The sequence below is a fragment of the Rhinolophus ferrumequinum genome, chromosome 7 (genome assembly GCF_004115265.2).
Source record: "Rhinolophus ferrumequinum isolate MPI-CBG mRhiFer1 chromosome 7, mRhiFer1_v1.p, whole genome shotgun sequence".
NCBI lineage: Eukaryota > Metazoa > Chordata > Mammalia > Chiroptera > Rhinolophidae > Rhinolophus > Rhinolophus ferrumequinum.
Genome location: NC_046290.1, coordinates 40,996,319 through 41,009,256, shown reverse-complemented (window position 1 = coordinate 41,009,256; position 12,938 = coordinate 40,996,319). Strand labels below are relative to the sequence as shown.

Here is a 12,938-nt window from a genome sequence, read left to right as displayed (position 1 = left end):
AGAAAGAGGAGTCAGTGGTGCCTCTACTTTTTTTCACTGCAAAGAATCCAGCAAGAAAAGAACTGCTTTTTCCCACTTCAATATAAACCAGAAAAAGAGGAACTTCCAGTAAGCAGCTGCCCTCTCATGGAATTGCTTCCTTGCCTCTCTTCATCCCTTACTCTCTCTTACCAATGAAAGGAGGAGTACTCTGCCTGGTGAGACTGAGGACAGCTTGATGCCCGGACCACATTTCCCTGTTGGGTGGAGTCACTGTGCTTGCTTTTCAGTCTCCAGGTCTGTCTAAACACAGTTCAGTGACTTTGTGCTCCAGTCCTAGTGCACTAGGCATATCAAGGCGGCATGTCTCTACTTTTTCTTCGTTGTTTGATTACTGGTCCTGTAAGCCAGGTTTGCAAGCCTGCATGCAGCTGGTTGGGTCAGGGTACTACTCAAAGCTTATTTTCATAATCTTTATTCTCCCTTGCAGATGAGTCGTTGCTTTTCTTTTAGGGAAGAAAATGTGCCATGTGTTCTCTTTATTTTCACTATTAATGAAGTAAGTACTTTGATCCTTATTAAATCCTCTATGGTTGAGACGAGAATGTGGAGACAGAAATTTTTTCCTTTAACAGTTAGCACACAGTAGTGCACTCAATAAATATAGCTCTGCTTACCACTATCATTCTTCCCTTTTTTCTTAGCAGTTCTCTATGTTCCACATTCATTAGTTTTTCCTCTTTTCATTAGTATGTTTAAATACTGTGTTATATTCCATCTTTATGTGATAATGAGATGACAAACAAATCCTTGCTCCAATTTTACTTTCTTTTTGTTCAAGAAGAAAGACCTTAAGAACAATACGAAAGGTTGAGAAGATTTGGAGTTTGGGGGAAAGGCATAACAGTTGTCCTCAGAGATTTATTCTCTGAGACTCCAGAAGAAATAACAAGGGCAAAGAATGAGTAAGAGTGAAAGGCAGATAGGAGGAATAAACAATCAACAGGGCTGCTTCAATTTTTAACGGAATATCCTTTACGCTGGAGAAGTCCAAGTAAAGACAGAACAACATCTAGTTAGGGTGTTTTAGAAGAGATCCCAGCACAGAGTAGAGGATTTGAGATGAGAACCTATTCTTATCTATGATTCTATGATTCCATGATTTCAAAATAGTTCTATGAGTTGGGCAAGCACTGTTTTATAAACTGGAGAGTGATAAATTCTGTTGTATATGGTTTTCAATAATGAATACTAATTAGCAATCAACAGTGTCTATAATTTTTTCGTTTTTCTATCAACTTTCAATAGTATATCTTTACCTCCCTTAAAAAATAGATATTAATGCCTTCTACCCTTTCTTCTACATATCCTCTCCCACTTCAGTTTCTCACCTTTTAACAGTGTTAAGTACTTTATCAAGATCACATCCGACAGAAAATGCATGGAGCATTCTCTATTCTATACTTTCTCATAATAATTTATAAAGTACCTCTAGACCTGAAACAAAGAGGTAGTCAAAATAATCACGCAAACTGAAAGAGAACAGTTACCTGTCTGAAAAAAGACTCTGGAAATAACTGTCCGACACAATGGGCAGGGCGTGCTTGCAGGATTGTCTTTGGCAAGAGTCCGTAGGCAGGGCTCACAGAATATGTGGTGGCAAGGGTAACACATGTACGGGTTGAAATAAACATCCAGGCACACTGCACAGATGTAGCTTTCCTTTTCTTCTGCATATTCATTGTCATCATCTGTACTCATCTCATTATTCAAAGTCTGCAAAACATAAGCAAAAACAATTTTTCTTAGTTCAGTATCAGATTAGTTCCTTGAAAAAACAGAGCTTGACTTTATATTTTGTTAAAATGAATGAAAATGAAAAGCACATACTCTCTGTGTCTGTGACACATTCAAAATGACAGAAATGCTACCTTGCAAAGTGAGAAGAAACTGAAAACATCCGTGAAAAACAGAAGTCTTATTCTTTTTAGTATTTTTACATAATGCTAAATGCTAAAACACACTGAAGTACATTAAGTATACCTGTATATCTAAGCAGCGTTAGTTAAATGTTAGGTGTACCCGTCCCAGGATTACAGATTCCTCATTTATCCCACTCCCACCACAGCAAATGAACTGATAGTCACAAGGTGATGAAGTCTTACATGGGCATCCGCACATGATGAAAAGTGAGGACCAAAGGATATCATACTTTATCTTCACGTTGTGCATGGAGCATTCTGCAGTCTATACTTTGCACCTTCCTGGACCTCAAAGCCAAGGAAAGGCCAAAGCCTACCGTATGTCAGGAAGTAGACAAGGCAAAGAAACGTGCAGCAACGGTGGGCTCAGCCTTGCAGCTGGGAAATATGAGCCCCCCGTCCCCACCACTACCGGATAGTGAAGAAAGAGGCTCTTAAGAGGCAGCTCAGAGGTTAACAGCACAAAGTCTGGTAGCAGAGTTCCTGTTATTTATTTAACTTCACAGTTTCCTCATCTGTGAGGATATTGTGAGGATTAAATGAGGTAACCCACTTAAAGTGTTCAGCACAGTGCCTGGCACACAGTAAACATTAATTAATGTTAGTCACAACCATCCTCCTGGCCTCTCCTCCAACCCCTTCCTCCTGCCCACCTTCACAGGCTCTGTCGTTTTTGCTCCAGCCTTGAGATATTTCCTCAAATGAGGGCTGCACTCAGTCCACTGAGGCATAATGGGAATCTACATGGTGTAATCTTTTCTCCTCACTTTGATTTTTGTGAAAAATGGAGATCGGTGATTAATATTTGAGTGGGCCTTTGGTTTAATAAATATTTGTAAGTTACATGAAAGATAAACGTTATGCAAATCAGGCCAATAGAGCCTTGAAAATACAAAAAAAAAAAAAACCCTTTGTACTGGATACACTATTATTTGATTTATCCAGATGGTTTTGCTTCCCTTCTGCCAGTTCTTGGTAATTTTTCTTTTATAAAGGACATACCTGAGTCTTTAGCCCATTTATTTTTAACTGGGTTGTCTGATTTTTCTCATAGACTTGTAGGTATTTTTACTTAACCTCGTTATTTTTTTGTTATGGGTTATATATGTTACAAAAATATTTTTTTCCTTTCTTTCTGGTTTTCCTTTGCACTCTTTTTATGGTGTCTTTTAATGAAATGAAATCATTAATTTTAAAGAACATTTTTTCCTTTGTGGTTAAGTACTTTCTCTGTGTCTTATTTAAGAACTTTTGCCCTTTCCATAGGTCATTAAAATAGCATTATTTTGTATTTCATAATCCTATCATCTACCTGAAATTGATTTCCGTGTATGGTGTACATTAGGGGTAAATTTCATTTTTATTCTTTATTCAATTCTTAATTGGAACAGTCCATTTATTGCAACGACTTTCCTTCATTGCTCTGAAGTGCATGCTGCTATTAATTAAGAGGCCAAATATGCCTGGGTGAGCTACGAGGCTTCATTCTGTTCCATTAGTTTATTGGAACTGTCTATTCCTATGCCATATTGAGAATCTCTTACTGTAGCTTTGTAATAAGCCCCAATTTCTGGTAGAAAAAAAATTCTTTCATATTATTGTTATTCCTCAAGAGTGTCTTTGCTATTCTTGGCCTTTACCATGACCATATAAAATTTGGAATTACCTTATCAAGGTATTTTATTTTTATTTTTTTAAATTTAATACAAAATTTATTCAGAATTTCAAATTACATATTTCAAATTTGTAGAATGGAATAGAACCATTTTGGAACTGGAAAGACGGCATAGATGAACACTGATATCCCTTGAAATCAACTTAATAGAACAATTCCTCTGTAAACCACATCACCCTTATATAATAAGATGAAATAGCATTTACTCTTTCACTTTGGTAATAGCTATTTCCTAAAGGAACAAAGGAAAAAAAAGTAGTGGTTTTGCTACTTTAAGTTCATGAAAAATGAGATCCTATCTTTAGATTAAAAAAAAATTTTTTTTTTTAAGTTCATCTATGTTCAAAGGAGCTACGGGTTAAAAAAAAAAATCAGAACGGAATGTCTAATCAAAGCAACCAAAATCATTTTGAAAACGAAGAGGAATAACGTAAGGTGCTTTCATGCCTTTTTTTTGCTACAAACTATCACAACTGATTAAAGATTTCCGGTAGTTAATTAAAATCTTAGGAGCAGAATAAATAGTATTATACAAATAATAAAATGTTGTGCTTTCCACCCCCAAATAGTCTTATTTCTATTTTAGTCCCATGATCTCTACAATATGGTCATAACTAAAAACTAAAATACCTGAAAACAATCTTTGGACATTTTAGAATGCTTATCCATTCACTTCTATTAAAATAGGAGCCACATAAAGAGTGTTGCCTGACCAGAGCCAGAATAAAATACTTAATTTTTGTTTCCCAGTTTATTTATCAAATCCTGGTATGAATAAAATGCTGAATATCATTCTTGTGGTGCCAAAAGGTCCAAATTGTTAAGCTTTTAATAAGGTTGAAAAACATTTCATAAAATTTAATTTAATATGCCTAACACATTTGTGAAGTCTTTAAGTAAACAGTACTATCCATTTTAATACATAGTAAAGAAGCATGGGTAAATAACATACTCATACTTTAAACAATAAGAATTGGAATTAACCATAGAGGCTTGGGGCCCTCTCTCATTCTAACCAAAGGAAATGAAACTTAACTTTTTAATCTTTCTTAAAAACAAAACAAAACACATTGCATCATTTATAATTTTCTTTTTCTTTTTTTCACTTTCTTATTAAAAGATGCAGTACCCTCTTCCAAAGTTGGCACCCTTTTCTTCAATATGGTAAACTAGGTACAATGCTTAATTCAAGGTAGGACTCTGCTTCTACCCAAATTAATACAAAATTAATAGTGGTTACCGGAGGGTAACGGGGGAATGGTGGGGGGTGGTAGATGAGGGTAAAGGGGATCAAATATATGGTGATGGAAGGAGAACTGACTCTGGGTGGTGACTCTGGAATGTGATATGTAGATGATGTGATGCAGAATTGTACACCTGAAACCTACGTAACGATACTAATTGTCACCCCAATAAACTTTAATTAAAAAGAAAAAGACATTATGTTGTGAGAATTAAAATTACATTTGACATTTTTATTTTAGTCTGCAAAAACAAAAAACACGGAAACAAACAAAAAAACTTGAAATAGGCTTGTCAAATGATGAAAATTCATTTTTGGCAGGGAAGCAGAAGGCATACCCTACCACAAAGAAAAGATGCTTAGTTAATGGAGGTTGAGTTTAAAAGTACAGTTAAAATAATGAAGCTTAACTTCTGAAAATTCTAGGTTTTATTTATCTCTCAGTAGTAACCAATAACCATACTATTGAGTTAGGATTCTTCATATTTAACTATGTCACCTAAAATATAAAAGTCCATTAACAATCTAAGTTAATGGGTGTGGTCTTACTGAAAATTCTTAATCATATACTTGTCTTCACAAGTTTTGTTTTTCTTTTTTAAAATGATGAATTGTCTCAGTATAAACACTGCATTTCTAAAACAAAGTAATGAAAGGCAAAGCTAGTGCAAGCAAACTTAAACCCATTTAACTACCAGCTGAAAAAGCACTTTAGTTCTTCAGGAAAAAAATTCACAAAACAAAAAATCTGTTTCATTTAACAGTTATGTTTATTTTCATAGCTGTAATCCATAGTTACATGATAAGAACACTCCAGAGGAACCAAATTGTGTAGCAATGAATGAATTTCGGCATTCAACACATCTGGCAGAAAAACTAAAGTTAAAATGCTGGGTAGAACAAACTGGTCTTTAAAATATCAATTCCTTTCCTTTAAAAAAATTACTGAGTCTACCAAGAAAATGCAAAAACATGGCTGTAAGTAAGTAATAGTTGTGTTTAGGCTTTTGCAGTGCAGGTTATGCTCGAGGCCACTCACATCCAGCTTCACTGCTGCTTGCACTCTGCTGGGTCTTGATCCTTCTTTGGGTCATAATCCGGAACATTTTCCTCCTCTTTTCCCCCTTCCTCACCCAATTCTTTCTTTACCTTCTTCATCACAATCACCACCATCATCTTCAATAACTTCTCCAGTAGTATAACACTGATCTTGGGATTATACACACACGTAAAACGTGACCAATTTCAATGTCTGCAGCAAGGATAGCTTCAGCAGCATCACCCAGATCTCCACTCTCATAAACTTCAGGAGGGGCAAAAAAAATTAAAGAAAGAGGCACTGGAAACTGATTTGGTCACAATATGAACTGTCCTACGTCCCCTGTGTTTCTGCTTTTTAATGGTTTTTAAAGTGACATACTTCCCTTTTATCCAATCTATCTGGCACCCCATACAATCTTAATTTCTAGTCCATCAAAAGAAAGGGATCAGAATCATCTGGTTCTGACTTCATCCTATATGTTTTTGTTAAATACTTATTGGGTTCTAAGACAAAATTCATAGGCTGGCCAGCATCGGAGAACTTCACTTTAATACCTTCCAAGTGCTACAGAATAGATTGGTCACGTTCCTGGATCACATCACTGAGCAAGTCAACATTCTGAAAAATAGTCAACCAAAGTTCAGGAATTCCCTTGGGGTCTTTTCCTTCATCCTTTTTCTCATCTTCAATCTTGGCCTTTTCTTTCATCTCCTCCGAAATTTCATCTTCCTCATCTGGTTTCCATTCATATTCTTTTTCCGTAGGTTCATAAATTACATTAATGATCTCGAATTGCCCATCAAATAAATGCTGATAGAGAACAGAGTACTTTCTTTCAGCAGCATGAACTTCCTCTTAGAACTTGGCTTCTATCTGTGCACACCTAACTTGAAGGCTTTGGAGAGCATTCACTCGTCTTTTGACTTCCCTAGGCAAGCTTTCAACATATCCTGTTCGTGTTTCTACCAGACCATCCACTTTTTCTTGGAGGGCTGCAAACATCTGAGGATTTTACATCATCTGAACAGTCAGTGGACGTGCTTTGATTTTTGTTTCTTCACCAGTTTCTTCTTATTCTATCTCTTCAACATCATGCAAACCTTGGTCAAGCGCAGACTGTTCTTTGCTGTCATTGTCTGCCATGTTGTAAGAACTCCAAATATCAGTTCTTAGCATGGAGAGCCAGGCAACTGGAGCTATGCAGGCAGTGACTCAGGGCAGCAGTGGGAGCAGCAGGAGGCGGCTCCACGGGCAGATGGCACTAGAAAAGCTCAAGTTCTTTTTTAAAAAGTCAGAATTCTTATTGGAACTGCATTGAACTTGTGATAAATTTAGGAAGAGCTAGAAATCTTTACCAATAGAATTTTAAAATACATGAACTTGGTTTCTCTCTCCATTTATTAAAAATTTTCAAAAATTATTTTGGTAGAAGTCAACTTATATTTGAATGAATATTTTGTGCCCACCTTTATTATTTCACTCCTTTTTCTGAACTAACCTATTTCTATTAATATACATGACATGCTCTAATGTCTGTCACATCAAAACAAAACCATAAAAAACACCAGATCTCTCCAGCTCATGCTACATTCCTCTATTCCATTTGACAGCAAAACTTCACAAGAGATTTGATCATATTACGTGCAATTTCTGCTTCCTCACCTCCTATCCACTCTTCAACTCTTTCTACCCTGGCTTCTGTTCTTACTCTGCAGAAACTACTCTTGTACAAGTCGTTAATAACCTCTGGTATAGCCCAATCCAGAATGCTTTCAGCAGCATTTCCAAAGTAGACCAGGACCTCTTTCTGGCCACCAACCTAATGCCTTCTTCTTACATTTGAAATAAATTAAATCAATAATTAGTTACTTTTCAAAATGGAAAGCACCAGGCCCAGATGGGATCACTGGTGAATTTAAGGGAGAAATTACACCAATTCTCTACAATGTCTTTGAGAAGATAGAAGCAGAAGGAATACGTCCTAACTCATTCTATGAGGCCAGCATTACCTTAATACCAAAATCAGACAAAAATATTATAAGAAAACTATTGATCAATATCCCTTATGACATAATGCAAAAATTCTCAACAGAATATTAGCTTATTGAAGATCCAGTTCTTTTCGTGAAGAAGTCATAAAAGGATACATGTATTAAGAAAATATTCAAAACTGAACAGTATATTACTTAAAGAAACACACACAAATCATAAAATTATAAAGAAGAATAAGAGAATTATTAACATAAAATCCAGCATCGTGTTTATGTTCGGAGAAGAGAAAACCATTTGGTTGGGTGCACAGCATGGATACTGGTAATGTTTTGTTGCTTTAAAAAAAATATTAATGCAAAAAAATTAAACAGTGTCTTTATAGACACTTCAAATTACTGTTACAATAATGAAAATAGAAAAATATTAGCAAATTGAATACGACAATGCATAAGAAGAATTCTATACCATGACCAAATGCATTTTACAAAGTCAAAGAAGTTAATCAAAAAGACTATATCCTCTGATTTCAAGTGTATGGCTTTCTGGAAAAGGCAAAGCTATGGCGACAGTCAGAAGAGCACTGGTTGCCAGGGTCGGTCAGGGGAGAGGGAGGCGAGCAGGCGGAGCACGGGGAAGTTTTAGGTGGGAAGAGTACTGTCTCGGAAGCTGTAGTGGTAGGTACGTGTCATGCTGTTTGACAGCATTTTCCGCATGGAACTTCTTTCAAAACCGGAGTCAGTCCTCTCAAAACCGGCCACTGCTGCATCAACTACGTTTGTGTGCTGTTCCAAATCCTTTGTTGTCATGTCAACAATCAGCAATCGAAGGGCTAGACATGAAAAATAGGGACCGGCCACAAAGGTTCTATGGCAGTGATGATAGTTATGGCATGTCAGGGAGTCTGGATTGGATGTAAGCCTCCAGACAACACCTGAGCAAGGTAAAAGGGTGTAACAGGCGGAAGGAAGGGAGAACAGAGGGCTACAAAACTATTAAGATACCAGTCAAGTGAACTGGAGCTCCAGTCCAAATGGAAACATGAGGAGAAAGATAAGGCTGGGCCAGCTCAACAGAAGGCACAGGCTGTACTCGGTAACAGGACAATTTCTGACCCATCCTCCGGTACGTACCTCAAAGTTAACGAGCTTAGGCAGGATTGCTGGAGATACAATGTGCAGCTGAGTTGGGCACAGCTGGGTCAGGCAATAATTTACATTGCCTATGTTTATATCATATAGGATTACAAAGTAAAAAAGTGTGACTACATATATCTTTGATTGTGATCTTTTTTCTTCTATCATTTTAACATTTCTGAAACTGTTATGTAATTTTAACCAGATATATGTCTTTCATTTGAAATTCTTCCCACCTCACCCCAAAGACTTTACTGATTAATTTGTCAGTCATGGTGTCTTAAAAATTCAGGAAATATGGCAAATTTTCCTCTGAGTCAAAAGAATAAACAGCTACTATGCAACAATAACATTTATTTAGTACTTACTAAATAAGGCATAGTGCTAAATGCTTTTATAGAGAACAACAAATTTAATTCTCGTAACAACTATTATCTTGCCTGTTATGGGCTGAAATTTGTGGCTCTCAAAATTCATGGGTTGAAGCCCTAACCCTCAATGTTATGGTATTTAGAGGTGGGGGCCTTTGGGAGGTAATTAGATGAGGTCATGAATGTGGGACCCTCATGAAGGGATTTGTGCCCTTATAAGAAGAGGATGACTGAGGTTCATATTCATTCTCTCTCTCTCTCTCTCTCTCTCTCTCTCTCTCTCTCTCCCCCCTTACTCCTCCTTACTGTGAGAAATACATGTTTTTCAGCCACCAAGTCTATGTATGGTACTTTGTTATAGTAACCCTCACAGGCTATGACACTCCCCATTGTACAGATTAGGAAACTGAGGCTCAGAGTGATTGAGTAAGGTTAAAGTCATGATAACTTATTTAAGCCACAGCTCTGCTTGACTTCACAGCCCAAACTCTGAACCACTTCTCTATACTGCATCCATGAAATTGAATACTGTACCTTTCAATCACAAATTTCTTCTCTATCAGTTTTTTCTATATTTTTCATGCAATGCACGTTCATCATTCTAGTCCAAGACACAGTCATCTTTTTCCTAGATTGCTGCATTAGCCTCCTAACCGGTCTCCCTGATTATACCTTCTCTCTTTTCTCCCTCCATTTTCCCCATAGTATATTCTTAACTCAGAAACTAGATGGCTTGTTTTAAAATATCACGTCATACCACAAATTGCTCAAATCAACAAGGCTTACAAAACCACGCAGACTTAAAACTATAGTCTTTACATGGTCTCTCAGTCCTGCATAACCCTTCCCAAACACCCTACTTCCCTGACCTCACCTCCTATGACTGTCTACCTCTCACTGCGTTCCAGCCACAATGACCTTCTTGTTGGTCCTATTCTTATCTGAGATGTGCACTCTTGTCTTAAGACTTTTACATTTGCTGTTCTCTCTGTCTAGAATGCTTTTTGCAGATGGGTTTCTCACCTCCTTTAAGTCTCTGATCAATACTTAATTCTCAGTAAGATCTAGCTTAACCACCCTTATTTAGTATCACGACCTACTTCCCCCACCTTCTGACACTTCTACTTTGTTTTTTCCATGACATTTATCAACTTCTAATATTACATATAATTTTACTTATTATGCTTATTGTTTGTCCTTTCTACCAGAATGTAAGAGATTGACGGCAGGAAATGTTGTCTGTTTTACTCACTGATGTGACCCCAAGTGCCAAGAACAGTGCCTGACATGTAGTAGGAAGCAAATAAATGTTGGTTGAATGAATAAACCATAGAAGATAGATTACTTGTCACTAGAAGACAGATCCTATTTTAAGTGAGATATTGGGAAAAAAAGGACCCAGTCAATTCTTCATTAAATCATTAACACAATATAGCAGGAATATCAATAATTCTAAATAGTCTCAAATATGTTTAGTCTCAAAAAATATCTATTGTGCAAAATTAAGAAATATAGAAAAATACAAAGCAAAATGAAAGCCATCCATTAGCCAGAATAATCCTAATATTATTTAAATATATATACAAATATATGGATATTTAAATATACATACATATATATATATATATATATATATATGCCTAGTGTTTTTTCTATGTATCAACAATCTTTAATTTTTTTTTAAGAAACAAAATACATCAAATTAAAAAAGCTTCTGCATAGCAAATGAAATCATCAATGAAATAAATAGGCAACTTACTGAATGGGAGAAAGTATTTGCAAATCATGTATCTATTAAGGGGCTAATATCCAAAAAATATAAAGAACTCATACAATATCCAAACAATATAAAGAATGCATACAATAGCAAAAATAAAATCCGATTAAAAAAATGGTCTGAGGATCTGAATAGGCATTTTTTAACGACGACATATTGATGGCCAACAGGTACATGAAAAGATGTTCAAAATCACTAATCAGGGAAATGCAAATCAAAACAACGAGATTTTACCTCATACCTGTTAGAATAGTTATTATCAAAAAAATAAGAAATAACAAGTGTTAGTGAGGATATGGAGAAAAGAGAACCTCACTATTGGTGGGAATGTAACTTGGTATAGCCACTATGGAAAACAGTATGGAGGTTTCTAAAAAAAAATATTAAAAATAGAACTATCCTAAGATACAGCAATTCCACTTGCAAGTATTTATCCAAAGAAAACAAAACCACTAATTCAAAAGATATCTGTAACTCCATATTCATTGCAGCATTTTCAATAGCCAAGATATGGAAACAACCTAAGTGTCCATCAATGGATAAATGGATAAAGAAAATGTGGCATACAATGGAATACAGTCATAAAAAAAAGAATGAAATCTTGCCATTGAGATAATATGGATGGGCCCTGAGGGCCTAAGTGAAATGTCAGACACAGATACCTTACAAACTCACTTACATGTGGATTTTAAAAACAGCAGCAGCAGCAACAACAATAAACCAAACTCATACATACAGGTTGGTGGTCACCAGATGTGGGGGAAGAAAGGGTGGGAGAAACAGGTTAAGGTGGATCAAAAGGAACAAACTTCCAGTTATACAATAAATAAGTCATGGGGGTGTAATGTGCAGCATGGTGACTACAGTTACTAATACCGTATTGCATATTTGGAAGGTGCTAAGAGAATACATTTTAGAAGTCCTCATAACAATAAAAAATTATTTTGTAACTATATACGGTGACAGATGTTAACTAGACTATTGTAATCATCCTGAACTATACATACAAATTTATAATCATGTTGTACACCTGAAACTAATAATATGTTAGTTATACCTCAATAAAAAAATAAAATTAAGATTATCCTCTCTCGACATGTTCTTCCCTAAAAGAGATGCACATGTACAAATATCTTCTATTAAAACCTAAAGAAAAAACCCTCTTTGGATGCTACATTTCCACCTAGCTACAATCACTTCTCTTCAGAATCAAGTTAGTGGAAAGAAAGGAATATCATTTCTGTCTATTATTTCCCATTACCCACTTAAAACTGCTCTACTCAAAAGTCATCTATGACCCAAATGCCACATCCAGTATAGCATTTTTAGCGGTCATTGTACTCAACAATACTGCAGCATTTAACATTGTCAGCCAATTTCTTCTCTTAAAATTGTCCTTTTCAAGAATGCCACTTGAATGGAGTTTCCTTTGAATTTCTAACCCTGTTTCTTTTCCTGGCTTTTCTTCTTTGGCCACCCGCTAAATGCTGGTATTCTGCAGTGGCCAGCCTTGGACGTTTTGCTTTTCTAACAGTACATGTTCTCCTTCAACAATCTCATCTTTCATTCCTATACAGTTTTAGCCACTGCCTGTTGTGACGATGACTCAATAATCTCTAGCATTAGCCCAGATCACTCTCCTGAACCCCCAATCCATTAATCTATGGATATCCATTAATCTATTAGGTAGGTATCCAACTGTCTGTGGAAATGTCACCCAGGCACAGGGAAACATAGTGTGTTG

The 12,938-nt window shown here is 36.1% G+C and overlaps 1 protein-coding gene and 1 pseudogene across 3 annotated transcripts in view; both read right to left on the bottom strand.

Moving 5' to 3' along the window:
* The window catches only part of RNF180 (ring finger protein 180), a 140,078-nt gene that overhangs the window by 37,423 nt on the left and 89,717 nt on the right, over positions 1–12,938 (bottom strand). For all 3 annotated transcript variants that reach the window (XM_033111097.1, XM_033111096.1, XM_033111098.1), the window contains one exon: positions 1,530–1,755. In XM_033111097.1, coding sequence (XP_032966988.1) covers positions 1,530–1,755 — 226 coding nt within the window. The remainder of the gene's footprint in view (positions 1–1,529; positions 1,756–12,938) is intronic.
* LOC117025259 (nucleosome assembly protein 1-like 1) lies at positions 5,927–7,079 on the bottom strand (annotated as a pseudogene).